This window comes from Pelophylax lessonae, assembly GCF_965119305.1.
Source record: "Pelophylax lessonae genome assembly, chromosome: 12".
NCBI classification, from domain to species: domain Eukaryota; kingdom Metazoa; phylum Chordata; class Amphibia; order Anura; family Ranidae; genus Pelophylax; species Pelophylax lessonae.
Genome location: NC_138779.1, coordinates 119570322 through 119595982, shown reverse-complemented (window position 1 = coordinate 119595982; position 25661 = coordinate 119570322). Strand labels below are relative to the sequence as shown.

The 25661-nt window shown below is 44.7% G+C and overlaps 1 protein-coding gene across 9 annotated transcripts in view; it reads left to right on the top strand.

Moving 5' to 3' along the window:
- Positions 1 to 25661, top strand: part of LOC309568217 (myosin-10-like) — a 311346-nt gene that overhangs the window by 168527 nt on the left and 117158 nt on the right. For all 9 annotated transcript variants that reach the window (XM_082273871.1, XM_082273869.1, XM_082273876.1 and 6 more), the window contains exon 2: positions 5169 to 5530. In XM_082273871.1, coding sequence (XP_082129997.1) covers positions 5189 to 5530 — 342 coding nt within the window. In that variant the 5' untranslated portion in view covers positions 5169 to 5188. The remainder of the gene's footprint in view (positions 1 to 5168; positions 5531 to 25661) is intronic.

Genomic DNA, 25661 nt, shown 5'->3' with positions numbered 1-25661 from the left:
TTTCAAACACCTTGCTGAATCTATGCCACAAAGAATCTAAGTATCACTTTAGGCAAAACTTTTTTTTTTAGTTTTGGATAGAATGGAAAGGGATTAGAACCCCTGTTAGTTTTTATTGCTGTCTGTGCCCCTGATAGGAAGATTCTTCCTCTCTATTTGTCCTGTTTACGAATATCATTGAAAGTGAAAATAGGTAGAAAATCCCAAATTTTGTGTTGTCCCCAGAAAAGTAATAGAGGGGAAATCTTCAAATAGGGAAACCAGTTCTGGTCACCTGGGGGGGGGGGGCAAAGGATTCACTTAATAATCAGAAATCCCCTCTCACTTCCTTTTTTGGCTATGGGACAGGAAGTGAATGTAAATCTCCCCAATGGGACACAGATGGCAAAAAATAAACTAAGGGGATTATAACCCTCTTTTACTCCCTTACTCCCTTATCCCAAGGCAGTTCTGAAGGCAAAATGGGGGTTCAACCCGGTACTAGCAAGGTGTACCTCAAAAAGTGGCCAATGAGCGTACATCTTCACTAGAATTTTGATTGGATAAGCTGTTGTTAACAATTATTTCGGAGTGTTCGAGGATTTAGAACAGGGATCTTCAAACTAGGGCCCTCCAGCTGTTGTGGAACTACAGGTCCCATGAGGCATTGTAATACTCTAACATTCAAAGACATGACTAGGCATGATGGGAATTGTAGTTCCCAAACAACTGGAAGGCCATAGTTTGAAGACCTCTGGTCTAGAAGCTTCCTTTTTTCTTGCAGGAGTATGGATAGCTTGTGTAAAGCAATCGATAACCACATTAAGACCGCCCGCCACAGATTTACTGTGTCTGGTAGCCTCTCCTGCGCGAACCGACGTAGCCCTACTTCAGTCACGTGCGTGGTGCTGGAGGGAAAGTGCGTGCCGTGGGTGACGTGCTCCCGCCCTCACTAGGCAGCGGGGATGCCGATGCACGAGGCCAGCGTCCGCGGTTGCCGCCAGGCATCTACGATTGCTCCCCGCTGAGAGAGAAGAACGGTCATCTGCTGTAATCACAACTGACCGTTCTTCTCTCTGAAATGATCACAGAGCGCCTGTGATCCTTCTATATAGGATCATAGGTCTCTATGATCATTTCACAAGTCCATCCCCCTCACAGTTAGAAAACACACTTTGGGCTCTTTCACACGGTCCGCCTCCGTAGGCGGATCCGTGTTGCTCAGCGGGGATCGATCCGCGATCCCCGCTGAGCCGGCGGGTGACAGCTCCGTCTCTGCTTGCAGAGCGGAGAGGGAGGTGTCTCAGCCCCCGCTGCCCTCTATGGGGGATCGGATGAGAGCGGACCGCCTGTCCGCTCTCACCCGATCCGATTACTGAACGGATGGAAAATTAGGGTTTCCATCCGTCCAGATTTCACGGACAGGATCGGATACGGATGGCAGCGGGTGTCAGCGGAGGTGTCTCCGCTGACATCCGCTGCCCCATAGAGCTGCATGGAGGATCCGATCAGATCCGCCTAAAAAACTGACAGGCGGATCTGATCGGATCGCCCGTGTGAAAGAGCTCTTTACCTTTACACTTTAGGCTCACACTTTACCCTTTGATCACCCCTAGATTAACCCCTTCCCCGTCAATGTCATCATTGCAGTAACAGTGCATATTTTTAGCACTGATTACTGTAGTAATGTCACTGGTCCCCCCAAAAGTGTCAAAAATGTCAGTCAGGGGTCCGATCTGTCCGTCGCAATGTCGCAGATCTCCGCCATTACTAATAAAAAATAAATAAAAATGACATAAATCTTTGCCCTAGTTTGTGGATGTGATAACTTTTGCGAAAACCAATCAAAATACGCTTATTGGGATTTTTTTTTTTTTACCAAAAATATGTAGCCGAATACAAACTGGCCTAAAAGGATGAAAAATTTAGATTTTTTTTTTGGGAATGTTATATAGCAGAAAGTGAAAAAAATATTGTTTTTTTCCAGAAATGTCACTCTTTTTTGTTTATAGCGAAAAAATAAAAATCGCAGAGGTGATCAAATACCACCAATAGAAAGCTCTATTTGTGGGAAAAAAGGACTTTTTATTTTATTTATAGGAATTTTATTTGGGTTCAGCATTGCACGATCGGGCAATTTTCCATTACAGTAAGGCAGTGCTGAATCGTAAAAAATGGCCTGGTCATTAAGGGGGCAATCCAGGAGTGGTTAATGACAGTGCTAATAATACAAATGAATGGTTCAGATTTGATTGTGTTGCATAGTACTTTGTGTAGCGGAGATGATTTAATTGATATTTACATTTTACTCGAATACTGGGTTACTTGTCTGCAGAGAATGTAATGTTCCCCTTAGTATTGGGTTTCTGTGTATATTTGTTGAGGACCGCGGGGGACAGCAATGTTTTTGCTCAGCCATGGGAATAACAACTAATAATTTAAAATAGTGCTACCCCCAGAGCTCATTAAAATGGAAATAAAAATTAACAAGCCACGTGTTTTCATCCAGCCATCTGTTGGGCCTCTTGGGAATATATCTTTAATTAAGTAAAATAAATATAATAAAAATAAACTATGATTTTTTTCCAGCATATAAACTTAAATAAAATCTGATCATTTACACTTCCTATACTTACGTCCCCGGTTCCCCTCTATGAGGCTGCTGGCATACATGGCATGGTCTGTGGGCAACTCTGTGAATGTGAACTGATTTTTTCCATTTCCTAATGCCAAGCTTTCCAGGCAGTCAAAGAGCAGTGAGGGACCACTGGGGCTTCTATGAACTTCACACACATAGGTCATTGTTATACGAGGGAACACGTATTTCCTTAGCATGGGGAGACTGAGCGAGATTTTCCAACAGATTTCCATTTTTTGTTCCATAGACTGTATCTTACTTTCATTACTTCTGTGGCACAACTGGCACACATTTACAAACGTTACCGTCCTTGGAATATTCCTTCCTCTGTAACGTAATATTAAGTCACAGCACAGGTCTTCAACTTTTTATCTAGGAGGAGATGACAGAATGCTTATTTCTACATATTTTCAGCATACATCAAGCATTGACCTCCCAAAGGTTGTATCCCCCGTCATGAGCAGGGTATTTTTTTGCTATTCGGCACTGCTCTACTTTAACCACTTGCCGACCGCCCGCCGCAGATATACTGTGGCAGGCTGGCTCGGCTGCTTGAATCAACTTTAATGGCATCCCAGTCTTGGTCTGTAGGGTTCAATCGTGAGTTGGCCCACCATTTGCAGGTACAACCGCTTCAACTCTTCTAGGAAGGCTGTCCACAAGGTTTAGGAATGTGCCTATGGGAATGTTTGACCATTCTTCCAGAAGCGCATTTGTGAGGTCAGGCGCTGATGTTGGATGAGAAGACCTGGCTCGCAGTCTGTGCTCTAATTCATCCCAAAAGGTGTTCTATCGGGTTTAGGTCAGGACTCTGTGCAGGCCAGTCAAGTTCATCCACCCCAAACTCATCCATGTCTTTATGGAGCTTGCTTTGTGCACTGGTGGGCAGTCATGTTGAAACAGGAAGGGGCCATCCCCAAACTATTCCCATAAAGTTGGGAGCATGAAATTATCAGCAATGTCTTGGTATGCTGACATATCTTAAGAGTTCCCTTCACTGGAATGAAGAGGCCAAGCTCAACCCCTGAAAAACAACCCCACACCATAATCCCCCCTCCATCAAATAATTTGGACCAGTGCCAAAAGGAAGGTCCATAAAGACATGGATGAGCGAGTTTGGGGTGGAGGAACTTGACTGGCCTGCACAGAGTCCTGACCTCAATCCAATAGAACACCTTTGGCGGAATTAGAGTACAGACTGTGAGCCAGGCCTTCTCTCCAAAATCAGTGCCTGACCTCAACCTAGGATTTTATTATTGGGATTTTGTTTTTACCAAAGACAGGTAGCAGAATACATTTTGGCCAAAGAAATTAGATTTTTTTATTTATTTATTTTTATTGGTTATGTTTTAAAGAAGAAAGTAAAAAATATCTGTGTTTTTTTTTTTTTTTTTTTTACATTTTCAGTCTTTTTTTGTTTATAGTGGTGATCAAATACCACCCAAAGAAAGCTTTGTGTGGAAAAAATGATATAAATTTTGTTGCATGACCGCGCAATTACCAGCTAAAGTAACCATTAGCAAAAAATGGCCTGACCATGAAGGGGGTAAAATCTTTCGGAGCTCAAGTGCATAATACAAAAAGCATCCAATTTTTTTGATTTTACATGTACATTCAGCCAACAGTGACAGTCTGTGAAAGTCTTCAGTAGTTTTGCTCTGGCTTAATTAGGCCATACTCAACAAAGCTGTGGTTATTACTGCCCATGTGCACATAACCTGCATTTTATTAAAAGTGACCTTTTCCTTGCAATTTGCAGCCAGTGCTTTTTATTCCCTTAAGTGCCTGAATAAAATTCTAATTTCTCTTTGAAGCTTAGATGCCTGTGGTGAGAATTTCCCCAAATCGCCTTATTCACTTCCTCTCTTCTGGCATTGTGCAAAAGACCTGAGCTCATATCACAGGCATCTGCCTTCTAAAATATGGCAATCTCCATTGTTATCTGTCTGTGCAGTAAAACCTGGTAATAAAGTAAGTCATTTGAAGTTCAGCTATTCTGTCTAGAAATATTTCCTGAACTGGAAGCTCAGCCTCTAAAGGGGTAAATGTCTTGCAAATATCTACAAGAAAGCTTGGGCAAAGACGTAAGGTGAAAGCTTGGGCAAAGACGTAAGGTGAAAGCTTGGGCAAAGACGTAAGGTGAAAGCTTGGGCAAAGACGTAAGGTGAAAGCTTGGGCAAAGACGTAAGGTGAAAGCTTGGGCAAAGACGTAAGGTGAAAGCTTGGGCAAAGACGTAAGGTGAAAGCTTGGGCAAAGACGTAAGGTGAAAGCTTGGGCAAAGACGTAAGGTGAAAGCTTGGGCAAAGACGTAAGGTGAAAGCTTGGGCAAAGACGTAAGGTGAAAGCTTGGGCAAAGACGTAAGGTGGACTAGACATGTGTTAGTAATAAATGTACAGTCTTCTGCTTGGTGCTCTTTTTAAATAAAACATATGTGTATAATAAAATACGTTGAAATTCTACAAGAAAGAAGGGCTGAAATGTTTGCAGTATATGGTGATCTTGTCTCTTAACATGTTCTGACATTTGATTTCTTCTATCTGCTTTATCAGGAACCTGATTGGCTTACAAGATGTCATCTAGAAGTAAAGATGATGCAGAACGCTACCTTTTCGTGGATCGAAACCCTACAAGCATCACAGCAACACAAGCTGATTGGACAGCCAAGAAGCTAGTATGGGTGCCATCTGAAAAACATGGCTTTGAAGCAGCTAGCATCAAGGAAGAGCGAGGTGATGAAGTGGTGGTGGAGTTGGCTGAGAATGGTAAAAGGGCAACCATCAACAAGGATGACATTCAGAAGATGAATCCACCAAAGTTCACCAAGGTTGAGGATATGGCAGAGTTGACCTGTTTAAATGAAGCATCTGTCCTTCACAATCTCAAAGATCGTTATTATTCTGGACTCATCTATGTGAGTAATACCCGGGTGTACAAATATTTCTTTTTTTTTTTTTTAAACTAAAGATGCACATTAGTCACAATAACACTAACCTTGATTATTGTATACAGATTGCAGCATATCTAAAACAAAAATATGCTTCACCCATCAAAAAAGGAGCATTATCTGGCTGGCTGGTTCCTATATGCAGTGGTTGGGACCAGTCACTGCTGCCTTTTGTCATGCGAGAAGGGTGAAAGGTCACCTTACTGCCCACACTGCATTTCCGGTGAAGGAGTGGTGATATCATCAGGCAGAGACCAGGTGTGGTAGGTGTTGTGGTGCATACAAGCTATGGCTGACCAGGGGTGGGAAGTGGTGCGGTGCATACAAGCTATGCCAGCCCAGGTGTTGGAGGTAGTGCAGTGCATACAAACTATTCCTGCCTAGTTATGGGAGGTGGCGCAGTGCATACAAGCTATGCCAGCCCAGGTGTTGGAGGTAGTGCAGTGCATACAAACTATTCCTGCCTAGTTATGGGAGGTGGCGCAGTGCATACAAGCTATGCCTGCCCAGGTGCGGGAGGTAGTGCAGTGCATACAAACTATGCCTGCCTAGTTATGGGAGGTGGTGCAGTGCATACAAGCTATGGCTGCCTGGGTGCGGGAGGTTGTGCGGTGCATACAAGCTATGCCTGCCCAGGTGCGGGAGGTGGTGCGTTGCATACAAACTGTGCCTTCCGAGGTGTGGGAGGTGGTGGGGTGCATACAAGTTATGCCTGCCCAGGTGCGGAAGGTGGTGCAGTACATACAAACTATGCCTACCCAGGTGTGGAAGGTGGTGCGGTGCATAAAAACTATGCCTGCCCAGGTGTGGGAGGTGGTGCAGTGCATACAAACTATGCCTACCTAGATGCGGGAGGTGGCGCAGTGCATACAAACTATGCCTACCCAGGTTTGGAAGGTGGTGCATACAAACTATGCCTGCCCAGGTGCGGGAGGTGGTGGGGTGCATACAAACTTTGCCTGCCCAGTTGTGGGAGGTGTTGGGGTGCATACAAACTTTGCCTGCCCAGGTGTGGGAGGTGCTGCAATGCATAAAAGCTATGGCTGCCTGGGTGCTGGATGTGGTGCGGTGCATAAAAGCTATGCCTGCCCAGGTGCGGGAGGTGGTGCAGTGCATACAAGCTATGCCTGTCCAGATGGGGGGAGGTTGTGCGGTGCATACAAGCTATGGCTGCCCAGGTGCTGGATGTGGTGCGGTGCATACGAGCTATGGCTGCCCAGGTGCTGGATGTGGTGCGTTGCATACGAGCTATGGCTGCCCAGGTGCTGGATGTGGTGCGTTGCATACGAGCTATGGCTGCCCAGGTGCGGGAGGTGGTGGGGTGCATATAAGCTATGCCTGCCCAGGACCATGTGTAGCACAACTCTCCCCACACCTCTTTGTCCATGGACCCCTCCTCTTGGTTCCAGCTACTAAACAGATAAAACAGTGCTAGAACAAGATAAGTAAAGATTGAAAAGCAAGCCTTTCAGAAAAGGAGGAGGAAGGTGAGGCCTTTATTTTAGCTTCTGTCTAAAAATTAGCTTTAAAGTGTTTAGGTCAGCCTTTCACAGTGTCCCCCAGAACCCTGGGGTTCCTTCAGTGGTTGCTGGAGGTTCTCTGAGCAATGAGCAATATTTCCTTCTCCGATAAGTAACCACTAAGGACAAAATTTTGTAAGCGCTAAAATCTTCCCAATGACTGCAAATGTAAGGGCCATCATTCCCACTGACCATCACACTAATGTACTATGAGAGGTATATATAGTGATTATTGACAGGAGTCCATGAAGTCATTTAAAGGGTTCCTCCAGGTTTATAAGGTTGATAAAAGCCAGTTTAAATTCTTATAATAGATAGACCTCTGTTAAATATTTTTGCTGAAGGATTTACAAAAGCATTGAATGGCAGTTGTGTGGGTAAAGCCCAGTATACATGGGCTGAATGTCGGGTAGCATTGGCCAGCTCAATAGAAACCGGCCGACATAAGGCCTCTGTGTGACAGCCGGTCCGACAGAAGCCGGTCAATCTGCCAGTTTCTGTCGAAGGGCCATGACCGTTAAAGGTCTGCCGACCAGCTCCCCTTCAGTGCTCTGACCGGAGTTTTCTGGCAGGGGGGCGTAACACAATAGCACAGCAGGGGAGATCGCTGTACTAACATCAGGTTGTTAGTACAGCGGCTCTGACCCGAGCTGTCAGTTTTTTTTTTTGCACGAAAAAAAAAACTGGTAGTGTGTACAAGGCTTAATTAAATGACATTGTCACTCTACCAAAAACAGGCCACTGACCTACATGTTTCTGCACATACCTGCAACAGCTTTGCCCTACTCTACCTGATTGCTGAGCTTCTAATTGGGAAAAGCTAGAACACTTCTTTTAGTATTGGAGCCTACTCATTCCCTTCTTCACCCATACTCTACATTCCCAATGGACCATCACTATAATGGGCTGCTTCACTGGCCAATAGGAATGTGTTGGAGGCAATGGAGGAGCAGGCAAGGTTTAAATGACCTAATAAACAAGCAAAAAGTTGGGGGAGCAAACCCTGAACATGTATTTCTAAAGCTGGTGCAGCTATGAACCAAGCGACATGTATATTAAAAAAGAATAGCGCACACATGCAAAAGAAATGACTATCAAATATGAAGACAATCCATAAATAAAAATGGGGATTTAGTCCCACCATATGGCCATATCGTGCTCAAGCCCACCACTACGTCAAAGTACCCCATTATCAGTGGGTCCTACACTATCCATAAAAAAAGGATTCATCCAGCCTCTCTAACCCCCCCACACACACACACACCTGTACTCTATCAGTGTCCACTATCAAGTAGATATAGGAGGAGTCCCTTGTAGTGCATTAGCACATCTCTCCCAGCAAGGAGTGTTGTCTCCAAGGGTTAGAGAGGCTGGATTCACCCCTTTCTTATGGATAGTGTAGGACCCACTGATAATGGGGTACTTTGACATAGTGGTGGGCTTGAGCACGATATGGCCATATGGTGGGACCAAATCCCCATTTTTATTTATGGATTGTCTTCATATTTGAGAGTCATTTCTTTTGCATGTGTGCGCTATTCTTTTTTAATATAAGGTTTAAATTACCGGAATGTTTGGGCAGAGCCTGCCACAGGAATGTGCCGCCACTTTTAGGTGCCCGCTTTACATAACCGTCAGCAGCTTGTCTTTGGTTGTTCAACTGAAAGAGTCACATTAATATTTCCTGGTCCCTTTCCGGTATCTGATTCACTCAGATCTTGGCAATAGAGCTTCAGAGCCTTTGATAATTAAGATCAAAAACAAATATTTGAAATGCAGTTAAACAGACAGGAGCATACAGTACACGTGAGCCTTCCTTTTCTTCGAAAGATGATTTATTTTTATATTTAAAAGGGGATTTATAAATCTAAAGAAGTAAAGGAAATTCCTCTTTGATAATAAAAAAAAATTACACTTTTTTTTTTTTTTTTTTAATTTAAAGCTGTAATAATTTTTATATACACTCAAACAAAAAAAGTTATTTATTCTAGTTTTAACAATAGAAAGCTTAAAGAGGAGCTCCAGTCACCCTCCAAAAAAAGTTTGCTGTAGCTGCTGACTTTTAATATAAGGACACTTTCACACGTGCTTTCCGCCCGGCGTTTTGCTCAGTGGGGATTGATCCGCAGATCCCCGCTGAGCAGGTGGATGACAGCTCCATCTCCGCTTATTTTGTAGAGACAGACCTGTCAGATCTCGCTCTCCTCGATGGGAGATCGGATGAAAATGGGCCTCCTGTCTGTTTTCATCTGATCCGATCCTCCAGACGGATGGAAAATAGGGTTTCCATCAGTCCGGATTTCACGGACCGGATCGGATCAGATAGCAGCGGGTGTCAGCGGACATGTCACCACTGACATCCGCTGCTCCATAGAGGTAAATGGAGCATCCGATCACGTCCGCCTGAAAAACTGACAGGCGGACCTGATCAGAAAGCCTGTGTGAAAGGGGCCAAACCTATCCAGGGATCCAGCAATGTCCTCACCTGAGCAAATTCTTCAATTGGCTTCGGTTTTAGGCGCCAGCATGCTTTGTGAATGGTCCCGCAGTCTTCTGGGACCTGTGATGTGTCCCAGAAGGCTGAGGGGGGGGTGGTTGAAGTGGCTCCCCCAAAAAAGTGCCAAATGTCGCAGTGGAGAAGGAAAGATGCAAACAAGCAGAATTTCCCCTTTTGGGTTATGTCCTGCTTTAATGTAGCCGTGAGGAAATTGTGGGATTGGTTAGCTGGTGTTTGGCCAGGTCATTGGGATTTTTACAAGTTTGGTCAATGATAAAGATTTCAGTGGAGACAACTAATCCTTGAGATAGGAGAGATGGTGGGATTGTCTGCAGGTCACACATAGGCTTTCAGCAGTGTTTAGTGGCTTTTAAAGGTGGGAAAAAAACCCTCTACAAGTGCGTCCAGAGTTGCTTGATGCTGCTTAAAACTGCTAAATGCGCCTCATTTATTTATTTTGGCCAATGAAATCAGGTATGCCCAAGAGCTTGACGTCTGTAAAAGCTTCTAAATGCTTGCAAATGCTTTAGGGTTCACACCATTGCGATGCGGGAACCAACGCGATTCCAGTGCGGGTTCCCGCATTGAATGTCCCCCGCAGGCAGTTCACACTGGCCTATGATAACCGCTGTGGGTGTCAATACAAAGTTATTGACACCCCAGAGCAGTTTGCAGATTGCATTGCGAACTGGCAAATGATACAGGAATCGGATCACATGGATGTGGACACCCATGCCATCCGATTCCAGTGCGGACCAAAAAAAAGGGTACTGCACCATTTTGGTGTGAATGCGATGCAAATTCAGCCATACGATCTGTATGGCTGAATTCACATCGTACTGCAATCCGGTGCAAATCACATTCAATGTCTAACATCGCAATAGTGTGAACCACGCCTAAGACTCAGTGCTAGAACAAGGTCATCTAGAGCCCAGGGAGAACATGCTAAATTGTGACCCCCCCCCCCCCCAAGATGTATGAGCCTTATTTGTCAGCAAAAATCCCCCCCACAAAAACACAAAGCACTATCTCTGCATGCTTGCTCCTTAAGCAGAAATTTCCTCTCCTCCCAGTACAAATCTACCCCCTGTTAAAACCCCCTTTCTCAGCACAAATTTTTGCCCCCCCCCCCCCCCCATCACCCAAATCTCCCCAGATCAAATGCACCCCCCCCCCCCCAAACAAAATGTTGCCCTCCTAGCACAAATCCTCTACTTCTAAAATTTCAACTCCTACTACACATCTTCTTCCCTTCCCAGCACAAATTCCCGACAAATAACCCCTCCTAATACAGATCTTCTTCAATCCCCCCCCCACCACCCTCAACACAAATCCCCCTATATCACCACCATTAGCAACTCCCCCCTTCCCCCAAATTTCCCCTTCTAGAACAATACTCTCCCGTCACCCCCAAAATCCCCCCCAATCTCCCTGTGGCACTCCCCACCTTACATAATACCACAGTGCCCAGAGCAGCTGCCTCTCCTGCCCACCCTTTGTCCCGGCTGTGCTAAGACACGTTTACAAGCGTCAGATTTTCTGCAAAAACGCTGCTGGTTTCTGGGAGAGTTAAAATCTAACTAAAGTTTTGGGTAGAGTGGGGACAGAACACCTGTCAGGTTTTTATCGCTGTCTGTGCCCCTGTTATGGAGAGTCACCCTCTCTATTTTTCCTGTTTACCATTATCATTAAAAAGTAAAAGAAAAACCCAAACTTTGGGTTGTCCCCAGAAAAGTAATAGAGAAGAAATCTTCCAATGGGGACACTAGTTCTTAATTTGCGGGGATTTTCTCTGACTTCCTGTTTAGATATGGGACAGAAAGTGAAGGGAAATCTCCAAAATGGGACACAGATGGCAGAAAAAAAATCTGACAGGGGTTATAACCCTACCTTACACTATCCAAAAAAAAAAATGTTGCCTATAGTTTTACTTTAAATGTCCTGTGTGCATGGGGCCTAAAAGGACTTCTACCTCCCTCCTAACTCTAATGCTAACTACCCTGTAGAAGGAAGATGCTTCTACTTACCTATTATCAGGGGGCTCCTGTCTGGTCATGTGATCGGATCCCAGGGGGCAACTTTGGGGGAGAAGAGGGACAGCTGACAATGGATGGCTCATAGTAAGCCTATGGGCGACGTCACTGCCCAGGTATTCCATCCAATGCCTACGCTCTCTCCCCTAAATCTGGCTGCTGGGGGAATCATGTGCCCAGACTGGAGCGCCCTGAGAGGTAGGTTTAAGCATCTTCCTATTACAGTGCAGTTGGAATAGGAATTAGAAGGGGGGGGGGGGGGGGGAGACGTTTTAAGCTTAGTTAGATCTAGACTTCCACTTTAAGTTTTCTCCTGGCCAAGATATTTTTTACCTGACTATACAAATGCAAATTCCCAACATACAAGCTTGTATGTTTATCAATCTCGCCAGGACCCCCTGATCGTTCCCGAGAGAGGCAGAGTAGAAGATAGAGATTGTGTGTTCCTGCTAAACAAGAACACAGATCTCTGTCTTCCCCCAGTCAGACCATCCCCCCACACAGTTAGCAAGCACCCCCTAGGGACATATTTAAGCCTTTGATCTCCCCTGATGCTAACCCCTTCCCTGCCTGTGTCATTAGTACAGTAACAGTGCATATTTTTAGCACTGATCACTGTAATGATGTCACCAGTTCCCAAAAAAGTGTCAGTTTGGTGTCACAGTCCTTCTAAAAATCGCTGATCGCTGCCATTACTAGTAAAAAATAAAATGCCATAAAAATATCCCATGGTTTATAGACGCGACACAAACCAATCAATATATGCCTATTGGGATTTTTTTTTTTTTTTACCAAAAACATGTAGCAGAATACACATTGGCCTAAATTAATGAAGAAGCTAAATTTTTTACATTTTTTAATTGGGTGTGTTTTATAGCAGAAAGTAAAAAAAATGTTTTTTTTTTTTTCAAAATTTTTGTTTGTTTTTTGTTTATAGCGCAAAAAAATAAAAACTGCAGAGGTGATAAAACCCCACCTAAAGAAAGCTATCTTTGTGGGGAAAAAAAGGACAACAATTTTATTTGGGTACTGCACAATTGTCAGTTAAAGTAACGCAGTGCCGTATCGCAAAAAATGGCCTGATCATTAACCACTTGCCGACCGCCTCACGACTATCTACGTCGGCGGTCAGCCCCTCACAGGCAAACTGACGTAGGTCTACATCGCTTGCTTGTGAGGGTCTAGGGAGCGAGCGCGCGGACCCCCCCGCGCGTGTGACCGGCGGACTCGATGTCCGCCGGCCACTCTGCGATTGGCGGGGGAGAGGGAGAAAGTCAGGCAGCTTGTGTAAACAAGCTGCCTGTCATTCTCCTCGGTGTAAAGACACTGATCACACGGATCTACTATGTAGATCTGTTAATCAGTGTCCTTACAGCTCAAGCCACAGCCAATCACAGTAGAAAGCACGCCCCTAGGGACACACACAGCCCCTCCCTCCCAAATAAAGTTAACCCCTTCACTACCAGTGTATTTTTACAGTAACAGTGCATATGTATAGCACTGATTACTGTAGAAATGTCACTGGTAACCCCAAAAGTGTCAAAAATGTCAGTCAAGGGTCCGATCTGTCCGCCCCAATGTCGCAGTACCGCAAAAAAATCGCAGATCGCCGCCATTACGCGTAAAAAAAAAAACAACAAAAATGACAAAAATCTTTCCCTTTGTTAGTAAACGCGATAACTTTTGCGCAAACCAATCAAAATACGCTTTTTGCGATTTTTTTTTTTACCAAACATAGGTAGCATAAAACAAATTGTCCGAAAATGTTAAAAAATTTTGATTTTTACATTTTTTTGGGGGGGAATTTCATATAAAAATATTTGAAAAATATTGCTATTTTTGCAAAATTGATGCTCTTTTTTTGTTTATAGCGCATGATCAAAAAATCGCACAGGTGATCAAATACCACCAAAAGAAAGCTCTGTTTGTGGGAAAAAAAGGACACCAAATTCGTTTAGGTACAGCGTCGCACGACCGCGCAATTGTCCATTAAAGTCACGCAGTGCCGAATCGCAAAATACCCCCTGGTCGTTTAGCAGCCAAATCCTCCGGGGCTTAAGTGGTTAAGGGGGGTAAAACCTTCCGGGGCTGAAGTGGTTAACTGGGATAGGCAATTTCAGCACACCGGCTGTGATGAAACTACAAATCCCATGAGACACTGCAAGATTTTGACAGCCATGGGCATGTCTCCTGTAGGCAGAGGCACAATGGGATTTGTAGTTGCCTATCCCTAATACCTGCACTTCTGTACAGTGTTGATTTCCCATGGCAGAGACTTGTGTCATCAGAGCTGACGCTTCATTAATCCTGTCATTTCCTCTGCTTTCCACATTCCAGTACAAGGCTTGGTAAGGCCGTCTTTCTGATGACCTCATGAAAGTATTGTAACCCATAGACAGGTGGAAGCCTGCCCAGGCTTGTACTTCAAGCAGGTGGATTAACTTGCTGCTGTCTCTCGGATACTATGGAATGTAATGAGCTTGTTCTGAAAACAGGATCTCAAATGACACCTGCACTAAAACCCCAGGTCTCAGGCCGGTGATGGGAGACGTGTAGATTACTACACATTCATTAGGTGTATTTTTCATAGGTCAAAACTAGATTTTATTTAGATCAAAATGAAAATCATTTTCCATTTTGCAATAAAAATGAAAAGTTTTATGTAGCATGTTGCTAGGAATTGCCTTTTTTTTTTTCAGCACTTGAGGCCTTGGTGTCTGGTCTGTATCGGGTTTATGCCGGAACCACCAACTGTCATTGATGCCTGTATGCTACAGAGAGCTCTTTGTGGGCCCATTCACATTATTACGTTATGTTTATATGCCTCCCCCTTTATTGTACTATTGTACTGTGTTTATGGAGTACAGTGCATTGCAATGCTATTCGTTGTGAACGGCAACATAACACTCCTGCATTTTAGTTCACCACAATGTGAAGATGTCAGCCATCTGTTTATTGTGGTGCAAAAGTGCTTCAGGTCTATTAAAGTGGTTGTAAACCCCCCTCTGTAACTTGTGCCTAAAGGTAAGCCCAGAGCTTTGTTTTCTTAGAGAATAGGTGCAGGAACTCCTCCCTTCTGAGTCACTTCTTGTCTCCACCCCCTACCCACTTCTGAGCACTGTCTCTTGGCTCCACCCCCTTCCCACATCCCAGTACCACCCCCTTTAGAGAATACAGTACCAAGTATACGTAATTTAGATGGATAACAAGAAAAGCAGTAAAATAGATCCCCTGCAGTCAGCAGAAATAGACCCCCCAGCAACAGTAGATCCCCCCCCCCCCGCAACAATGAACCTCCACAATAAATTATCATTTCAGCAACGAAAGAGGTCTGGCAGCAACAACAGATGATCTCCCAGCAGTCCTCATCAATAGACTCTCCAGCAGCCAACAACTGTAGACCCCTCCTTTAACAGTAGATCCAGCCCAGTAACAATTGACACCCCCTAGCAATATAAGCCCCCCCTAGAATCAATAGACCATCACAAAAAATAGATTCCCCAGCAACAATAGATTCCTCACCAGCCAGCATCAATAGACCCTCCAGCACACCACAACACCCCTTGCCATTACATACATTCAGTGCTGGAGGTGCCAGAACTGCGTTCCCCCACGTTCCTGCTGAAAAAAAGCCCTGGGTAAGCCTATGATAAGGCTTACCTATAGGTACTGTAAATATCTCCCAAACTTGCACCGTTTAGGAGATATTTACTGGATAGTGCGCTCTGAAGGAATGGCCGCCCGTGCCGTTTCTTCAGAGCCCTGTGCTGTGACAGGCGGTTCCCGTGCGCATGCTTGGGAGTGACGTCACGCAGCTCCCGGCCAGTAGCATAGCTGGAGTCCGCAGACCTGGAAGGAAGACGGCTGAAGATAGATGCGGCAAACTGTATGGCTGAATTCACGTCACATTTTTTTGTCTGCACCAGAATGGGATTGCATAGGGGTTCACACCCATGCGATCCGCTTCCTTTCTGATTCCACGGTTCGCACTGCGATCTGCAAACTGATCAGGGGGTGTCGTTACCTTTGCATTGACACCCGCAGTGGTTCGCAGAGGGCAGGGTGATTCACCGTCGATTCAGGTGCATTGTGGCAACCTGCACTGGATTTGCAGGGTTTACCGCATTGCCCCAGTGTGAACCGGCCCTTACTATTTTTCCTGGAGACTGTTATCACTCAGAGTGAAAGGGAAAGAAAATACCAAATTTTTGTCATCAGAACAGGATAAGAGGGGAAATCTTCCAATGGAAACACTAGTTGTGGTGACAAGCAGTTTGGAGGGATTTCCTCCCACTTCCTGTTATAGCAATGGGACAGGAAGTGAAGCGCAATCTCCCTATTAGGACACAGATAGCAAAAAAACAGGGGTTATAACCCTCCCTTAGCCTCAGTTCACACCACACCGCATTCCTGTTCAATTCACATGTGATTCAGTGTGGTGTAATTTGAGCCCATTCATTTTGAATGAGCTCAAATTGCACCAGATCGCAAGTTGTGCATGCTTCAACTTTGGAATCACACTGCAACTGGATCGCATGGTAGTTATGTACTATGAGATCTGATGCAAGCAAACGCACTGCATTTGTGACATGCCTTGGGGGTGTTGTTAAGATTACACAGACACACACTCCATTTCTCAAGGGCAGTGCAATTTAAATGCGGTGAGGGAAACATGCACAGATCGTGGGTTTCCCACACTTATTCTGGTGTGAACCTAGTCTTAGGCTGGCCATACACAATTCAAATCTTGGCCCGTTCCTCTTAAATTCTAACCGGTAATGGGAAGGCTGAATGTGCCAAGCTGATCAATCGATCCACTTGGGTAAAACCAGTGCCAGATTTGCTTGCGGTCATCGCAAGCGGCTGCTATAGCCACTGGGGATAATCCCTGCCAGGAGAAGACAATTGCTCGGCAGGGGGGATTCCCTTGTCAGTACTGTCTGTGTTGATGGGGGAACTATGTGAATTTCTTTCTTGCAACCCATGATTGCAGGAAAAAAATTTGCACTGTGTATGGCCGGCCTAACTGTATCCAAAATAAAAGAAAATCTGTTTGTCTTTAGTTCTAGTTTAACACCGGCACATTAATGTGTGTGCAATAACACCAGTCTGTGCAAGCCCTCGGAGTGCACACAGCTTTTTTCTGACTATTGTAGAATGTACAACACATAGCTTTATACGTTTTTTTTTTTTTTGGTCGGTAAGACTCCAGTAGCCATATTTGTTTTCCTGATGTGACAGTTCATGTACTGTGCCAGCTGCAGACGGCATATCAGGCCCTGCCCTTGCTCAGTCTTGTCTTACCTGTCACAGGTCATCAAGCATAGTCTATTGTGAAGGTGCAGTGGAAGATGACAGCACACAGGCAGTAATGGAGACAGGTGTCAGATTCCACCAACCTCCAATCCTGCTGTGCTATAGAAAGCATACAATTCTAGGAGTTGTCTGTAAACAGCTCTAATCAGGTGTGTGCAGGAGAGAGTATTTCCGAGCAGGAATCATATTCACAGATGTGGGGACTGCAAAGTAAATAATGACTTTACAAAGTACACTGGTTTATTTTTACATTGTGGAAATACATTGCCCGGCCAAAAAAAAAATCGCCACCTGAAATTAACCACTTGCCTACTGGGCACTTAAACCCCCTTCCTGCCCAGCCCAATTCTCAGCTTCCAGCGCTGTCGCACTTTGAATGACAATTGCGCGGTCATGCAACCCTGTGCCCAAATGACATTTTTAGCATTTTTTTTTCTTTTTTCTTTCTTTTGGTGGTATTTAATCACTACTGGGGTTTTTATTTTTGCTGAACAAACAAAAAACTACCAAAATATTTGAAAAAAAACAAAAAGCAGTTTTTATAGTTTGTTATAAAATTTAGCAAACAGGTAATTTTTCTCCTTCATTGAAGTGTGCTGATGAGGCGGCACTGATAGGCTGCACTGATGGGCACTGATAGGCTGGGCTGATGGGCACTGATAGGTGACACTCTTGGGCACTGATAAGGTGGCACTGATAAGGGGGCACTGGTGGGCACTGATAGGTGGCACTGATGGGCACTGGTAGATGGCACTTTAGGGCACTAATGGGTGGCACTGATAGATGGCACTGGTATGTGACATTCATGGGCACTGATTATTATAATTCTTAATATATAGTATTTGTATAGCGCCGACAGTTTACGCAGCGCTTTACAACTTGAGGGTAGACAGTACAAATACAATACACTTTAATACAGTAGGAATCAGAGAACCCTGCTCGTTAGAGCTCACTGATGGGCACAAATACGTGGAACTGATGGGCACTGATAGGTGGCACTGATGGGTGGCAATGATAGGCACTGGTAGGTGACACTGAATCAGCACTGATGATGGGGCACTGATAGGTGGCACTGGTGGGCATTGATAGGTGGCACTGGTGGGCACTAATAGGTGGCACTAGCAGGTGGCACTGACCTGCACTGGTAGGTTGCGCTGGTGGGCACTAGTAGGTGGCACAGGGGCACAGAATGTCCTCTCCTCTTCGGGACAGATGTCTCTCTAACAGCAGCTGGCAATGGGCTTTTTTTTCTCCTCATGCTGACAGTGTGTGACTTTTTTTTTGGCCAGGCAGTGTATATATTTTTTCTAATCCTGTGACTGTTTAATGTTGAACTGCAGTTTTAAAAACCATACTTTACTGTAAGCAGGTGTTCTGCTGAAAACCCCAACTTGCCGAGATCTCCAACAATGTTTTTTTTCCGGTGAGTGTACACCAGGAATAATTGGAGATTTCGACAGCCTGGTGTTTTCACAGAACAGGCGGCAGCCTATACACTCCATAGATGCTATAATTAGTGCAGATTGCTAGTCTACCCGCTAGTTGTCGCCACCTTGGAGGCGGTCATATTTTTGGCAACTAGCGGACCATTCAGAAAGCTTGTGCATGCACAGTAGGAAGCAGGCTGTGAAGCTGCAAGGCTGTTTCTCTTAGTAAGGATGCCTGCACCCGAGGCCGATGGACGGACCGGCTTGGTGTGCTGACATCGCAGGATACCTGGACAGGTAAATGTCCTGATATTAAAAGTATTTGTAGTTACTGACTTTTACTTTTTTTAATACAGGCTGGAACTCTGTTTTAATGCATTTTATGCATTAAAGTGATACTAAAGCCTTGTTTTTTTTTTTTGTTTTATATAACAAACATGTTCTACTTACCTGCTCTGTGTTGTGGTTTTGCACAGAGCAGCCCAGATCGTCCTCTTCTCGGGTCCCTCGCCAGCGCTCCTGGCTCCTCCCTTCTGCCGGGTGCCCCCACAGCAAGCAGCTTGCTATGGGGGCATCCAACCAAGCGCACTCCTGACCCACGGCTCTGTGTGTCCATTCACACATGGAGCTGTGGCTTGGCCATGCCCCCTCCGTCCCCTGATTGGCTCACTGGCTGTGATTGACAAAAGGCAAGCCTCTTGTGGACGTTGCTGAATCGAGAGGGGGCTCTGGTAAGTATTAGAGGGGGAGCAGCACACAGAAGGTAAAAACCTTGTGCCTTTACAACCACTTTAAGGTTAAAAAAACCCCTCCAGTTGCTGCTCCAACCCCCCCATTTCCCTAAATACTTACTAAAATTGATCCAGCGCTGTGCCCGGCTTCAGTTCTCTCTCCCATTCTTGCATTCACAAGCTTGGCTTCAAATTTTTATAGGGTTTTCTTGATTCTGATAAGGATATTACAAGCCTCCCCTTTGTATCCGGTAACTCAAACCGTGTTGCAAATTCCCTATTTAATGGGATAGCAGGCAGGACTTTATTCTATAACTTTAATTAACTTAAACTAAAATAAAAGAGACTGACAACATCATTTGGAAAAATAAAGGCCGCGGCCGTTTTAATACTTGTATTAAAATTTGTTAACATAAACTCAAATAACTTTAACCCGATCACTGAGATCCAGGTTACCAATAAATTATCATATCAAAGCAAATTATCCAAACATACTCAAACCAATAAAAGGGGTAAACCACAATAAAAAAGTCCCTCTTTGCACCACGCAAAGATGACCCAACAAGTATAAACTGGCCGCGACAGCCAAGGGGAGGGGAGGGAGGGGAACAAAACTTCTTATCTTGACACGGCGTTCTTCTTGAGGTAAGTGGCGCTCCAGGAGCCGAGCCCCCCTTTAAATAGATCCTGGGCAGGCTCAAGGGCGGGAAGGAAAACAGGAGAGAACCAGTTTAAAAGTTATTCTTCCTAGCTACAGAATAAGCCCCACAGTGATTGGGGCTTATTCTGACCATACACTGGCTAGCCCATCTAAGTCTGCCTAGTAACCTACTGTAATAACTTAAATGATGCTTATCTTTACAGAAAGCCTGCCGCCATCCCATCTAGAAAAAGGGGCTCATTTGAACCCCTTTTTCTTTACATTCTTTTTACAGCCACCATTCTGCAGCCTGTACCTTAACTCCTAACTGGGAACAAAGAAGTTATGGGCTTCTCGTATCAGTTTGATTGAATGTCTTTATTGCCTGGAGTGATGAATGATGATTTTATGATGAAGTACACTCAAACAATGACTGGAGATGGCGTACTGATAGAGACAGGCAGTCCCTAGCTACAGCATGGGGAGTGCATGTCTGCAAAGCAAGAAGACTGATAAGGGTATCAAGATTCCCTCTAGATGTTGTAATAAAGGGAAATTAGGGTCACCAATCGTCAGTTTGTAAAAATAACAGTCTTTATTCTTTCTTTAAAAGTAAAGAAAATAAACAGCTTTCTTCAGTAAAGAATATACAAACAGTCCACAGTTCTGATATCATGAAAAACAACACAATGACTCACCACCAGCAGACCAGTCCCATACCAGGGTTTAGGGTTCCCATCTGTTTCAGGGTACCACAAAGATCATAGGAGCTCAGCAAATACTGTTCCAGTTGCTAGACAGCTCACACTTCTTCTACGTAGCTGTGAACCACTCCACTCCACCTCCACTTGTGCATTCCATGCTTGAAGGTAAAAAACCCTCTGTGTGCTGCTCCCCCCACTGCTCCCCCCCCCACCAATACTCACCTGAGCCCTCTCTGGATCCAGCAATGTGCACAAGAGCCTCCTCATTGGCTGAGACAGCAGTGGGAGCAATAGGCTCCTACTGATGTCAATCACAGCCAGTAAACCAGTGAGGAGAGAGCAGAGTGGGCAGGGCTGAGCCGCGACCCTATTTGTCTCGCATAGAGCAGGACTCAGGAGTGAGCACGCACCAGTGCCCCCATAGCAAGCAGCTTGCTATTGGGGGCACTGGTCATGGGGGAGAAGCCAGGAGCGCTGGCAGAGGACCAGAGAAGAGGAGGATCGGGGCTGCTCTGTGCAAAACCACTGGGCCTTGGTAACCCCCCGGCACCCGGAAGTCGATGACAGGAGAAGCCGCGTGGACTCTTTGCCACGCCACAGAGAGGCTGACATCCATCAGCCATGTCCCAGTCTCCTGCAGCCACTGAGGCCATCCTGATGCATCCCTCCCTTCAGGGGACTTATGATATATAACGCCAGAAGCTGTGTCCTTTACTCAAGTGTGAGTACATGTTAACTTATGCCACAATAAATACTTGATGCTGCACTCAGATGGCGCTTGTGTTTTTTCCTCAAGTATAACATGTTTGTTTTATATATATATATATATATATATATATATATATATATATATATATATATATTTTTTTTTTTTTTTTTTTAAAGCTGAACCTTTAATGCCACTTTAACCCTGTTGGGACCTGAAAAAGTCCCTGTAATCAGGATTTGGAGTCTTTCCAAACTAAAGTCTCTCCAAGTCCCTGATATCCGGGTCCCAAATGAGGACTTACTAATCCTGAGTGAACTGCCAGCCAGTCCTCTCCTCTGTAACTGAAATTCCCTGAAACCCCTCACCCTGCATGGGTGAGAACCCCTCGAGTACCATCCTACAACCCTAAGAGGGAGGAAACATACCTGCCGTTCAGGACACATCCCTGGCATCCTGTACAATGTGCCCTTCCACTACTGGCTATGTGGAATGACATGCAATAGAATGATGGGCAAGGCTTAGCTAAACTCATGCAGCAGCTGTCTTCTAGCAGTCTGTGCATAATTGTATTTCAGTTTAGAAACAATTATTTATGGATCTTTGCTATTAAGACATTGATTTATGCCTATATGTGAATCAGGTGCTTTCTTTGTTCTCATAAATGCCTGCAGTTATAATGCAGACACAGACATGCTGAAGGTAAACAGAGTACGTTCACAATGTCCTAGGCCTATGATGTCACCTGTCAAAGCGCAGACAAAGGAAAGGCTATGTTAGCAAGGCTGCTTGGCATTCCTAGAATTTCGCTCATTTCACTCTAAACTTGTATTATAACTTTTGGAAAAGTTGCAGAATGAACCATTTTTTAGATTCCTATATCCCTTTAGGACTCTGGTGGGGAGATCTCTGCAACTCAAACACATTTGCAATAGGCACTATGAGATAATTATCACCTATTCTGCTTCTTTTAGCAGTTTTTTTTTTCCCCCACTACCATTCCTTTAGGTCCCTTTTACATGGGGCAGATCCGTTTTGACGGACTCTACTTGCTCAGCAGGGATCGCTCCGTTGATCCTAGCTGAGCAGGTGGATGATAGGTCTGTCTCTGCTCACTGTGCAGAGACTGACCTGTCAGAGTCCTGCTCTCCTCTATGGAGAGATTAGATGAAAATGTACAGCCTGTCCGTTTTCATCCGATCCAATTTATTCCGACCTGCTGGATGGATGGTGAACATATCGCCATCCGTCTGTTTTCAGGGGATCATCAGCCCCCCCATAGAGGAGAATAGGTGGCCCGATCGGGTCCACCTGAAAAGCAGACCTAATCGGTCTGATTGTGTGAAAGGGGCCTTATACTGGCTTTTGACATTTAGGCCCCTTTCACACACTCCGTCCGTCGGACGGAGTCCATTTTTCTCAGCGGGGGATCGATCCGCCGATCCCCCGCTGAGCAGGAGGATGACAGCTGTGTCTCCGCGCTGTTTGCGGAGACACAGCTGTCAGTTCCCCATACATCTCTATGGGGGAATCGGATGGGAACGGACCGTCGGTCCATTCTCATCCGATCCACTAGACGGATGGAAAATAGGGTTTACATCCGTCCAGATTTGACGGATCGGATCGGATGTCAGCGGACATGTCTCTGCTGACATCCGATGCCCCATAGAGATGCATGGGGGGACCGTTCAGATCCGCCAAAATAACGGTCCGCCTGTGTGAAAGAGCCCTTAATCACAAGCTGTGTGCTGGAGCTCCCTCCCGTGTTGGCGTCAGGAAAACCTGCCAGAAATAGCTCATGCAGATACAGTAGTGGAGCAATGAAGCAGCAGACAGAGATGACACTTAGCCCTCTTTCACTTCACCTGAAATTGCACAATTTCAAAGTGCAACTTTGGGTGCGACTTTGAAGACATCAGTGCGGCCTCATGCACAGACGTTTATTCAAGTCGCACCTGAAAATGACTAAAGTAGTGCATGTACTACTTTCTCAAATCGATGTGGCACCACAAAGACGGCCTCACACTGACTTGAACAGTGCTATTGCCAGCAATAGGCTGCAACTTGTCATGCAATTTTACCTGTCAAGTCGCATGACAAGTCCAAAGTGTATGGGGGCTAAGTGGTCTTATTGAGACAAGTACACACTATAAAGGGATATGTTCATATATTTTGTCAAAGGTTTACAATCACTTTAACTCTGAAGTTAGGCTTAAAGGCTAAGTTTACATTTTCTAGAAATATAGTCTATGAATTAAAGGAGCCCCTGTAGGTATGAAAATAAATGTGCAGATTTTTCCATATTATGTTCGTTAATTATATTGTTATACATGTTGGCTATATGAATCCCCCTGGAAGGCTGCCTGAAAAACCCCTAGTTAGCTATGCCTTGTTGCTAGGCCACAAAAAACATTGATTTTCACTCATGTAATGCTGGGAGTAAAGCCCCATACACACGATCAGATTATCAAACGAACTGTTGTCCGTTTTTTGTGGCATGCTAGTCTGATGTGGAAAGTGAAGAGGTTATTTTCATACGAATTTTCCTGTACGACAGAATTCTACTTCAGAAGTGATGTCATGTGTTGGATTGTTTTCTATGTGTTCTTTCGTCTCTGAGCATGCCTAGTCTTGCTCTTAAGATTTTTTTCCGTCAAAATCTGTACTAATGAGACGAAAATCGGACGTTGTATTACGGACGACAAAAATTTTATAGCCTGCACATCAGGATTTTGTCAGCCGAAAAGTCGGAGTTGGCTGTCGAAAGCACCATACTAACAATCCGAAAATCGGCAGATCGGTCCTCGGAAGAATTTTCCCTACAGATTTTCTTATCGTGTGTACGGGCCTTAAGTGTCCAACTGTTTTCATGTTCTAGCAACGAGGCAGGATTTAGGGGATTGCTACCTGGGAGTTTTTCGGCTGTGCTTCCGAAGGGGCCCAAATGGTCTAAAGGTATGACAATTAAACAAATCTACACAGGATTAAATACCTACTTGATTGCATAGGCCATTTTCTGGAAAAGGTGAATTTATCCTTTAAATATACTATATAATTAGCTGCAATATTAAAATAATTGATTTTACCTGTTTATTAAAAACTTGTATAAATAAAACACTTTGTCATTATTTAGAGAATAGCTAAAAGCTACAGAATTATCCCCTTCTGATGTATCCTTTTCACAAATGAAACGTCTTTTATCACTTGCAGGCTACAGTTTTTCTATGATTCAAACAAGCATCGAAATACAAATGACAATTATATTTTCAGGTGAAGAGTCTTTTGGTTGATAATATCTTTTAATTACAAGCTTCAGACTTTGATCTGTAGCCAAACCCGCTGGCTGCTATCCAGGAGTAGACAAACAAAGGGTGTTTAAAGTTGACTAAAGACTTAAAGTATATAAGGTGTCCCCATAAAAAGCATGTTGTGGCAATGAAAAATGCCTAAACAACAGTTTTCAATAAGTGAATCTTCTCTTACTTACGAAGTGAACAGATATAACCATGGACATTCCCAACCTTGTGCTTGGAAACCTGATTCACACATAAGTGGTGCCTAACAACATTAAATATGAATAAAAATAACTAGGGATGCACCGAATAATCGGTGGCCGAACATTATTCGGCCGAAAATAGAAAAAATAGCACTTTCGGTGTTCGGCCGAATAAGTCAAAAGGCCGAATAATTTTGTGCCGAACAATAGGGCTGAACGATAGTCGATATGATATCGACTATCGTTCTGTGGCCGTAGGCGATATTCATATCGCCGAGGTCACGATATTTACATAGGCAGGGGGAAGGGACTCTGAGGAGGACTCACAGACTTCCGTGAAGCCGGGACACTTCATCGGTGAGCATACATACATTACTCACTCGTGCACTGCAGCCCGCCCCACACATTCAGTGAGTCTTACTCTCCTCCCTAGTTTTTTCAATGGCACATTCAGGGAGCCAATCACTCCGTGATTAGCTGCACAGCGAACCAATCACGTGTGCCTGCACACCTGATTGGTTCCCCTGTGCCGCTACTCACGGCGTGATTGGCTTCCTGAATGTGCCATTGAAAAAACTAGGGAGGAGAGTAAGACTCACTGAATGTGTGGGGCGGGCTGCAGTGCACGAGTGAGTAATGTATGTATGCGGCTGTGCTCCTTTCCAGGCTCCTACTAGTCCACCTCCAGCCTCCTACTACCACCACTATGAGAGACTGTCTGTCACTGTATAATCTGATCGAGTCCACACTGACACTGACTGACTGTCACTGAGTAATTGATGTTACCACATTAACCCTGACCTGCCCAGTGCCCTGTATCTGCAATTAAAATTTACAAGGCTGCCTGCATGCTTCCTGATTTCCATTCCCAGCATCCTTCCCAATCCCTACAGTGTCACTAACATTAACCCTATGGTACAAGGCTGCAGTGTGCACTGAATCCCATTCCCTACAGTAACATTTAGGGAGAGAGAGAGACATGAGAGGACAAGAGAGAGAGAGAGACATGAGAGGACAAGAGAGAGAGT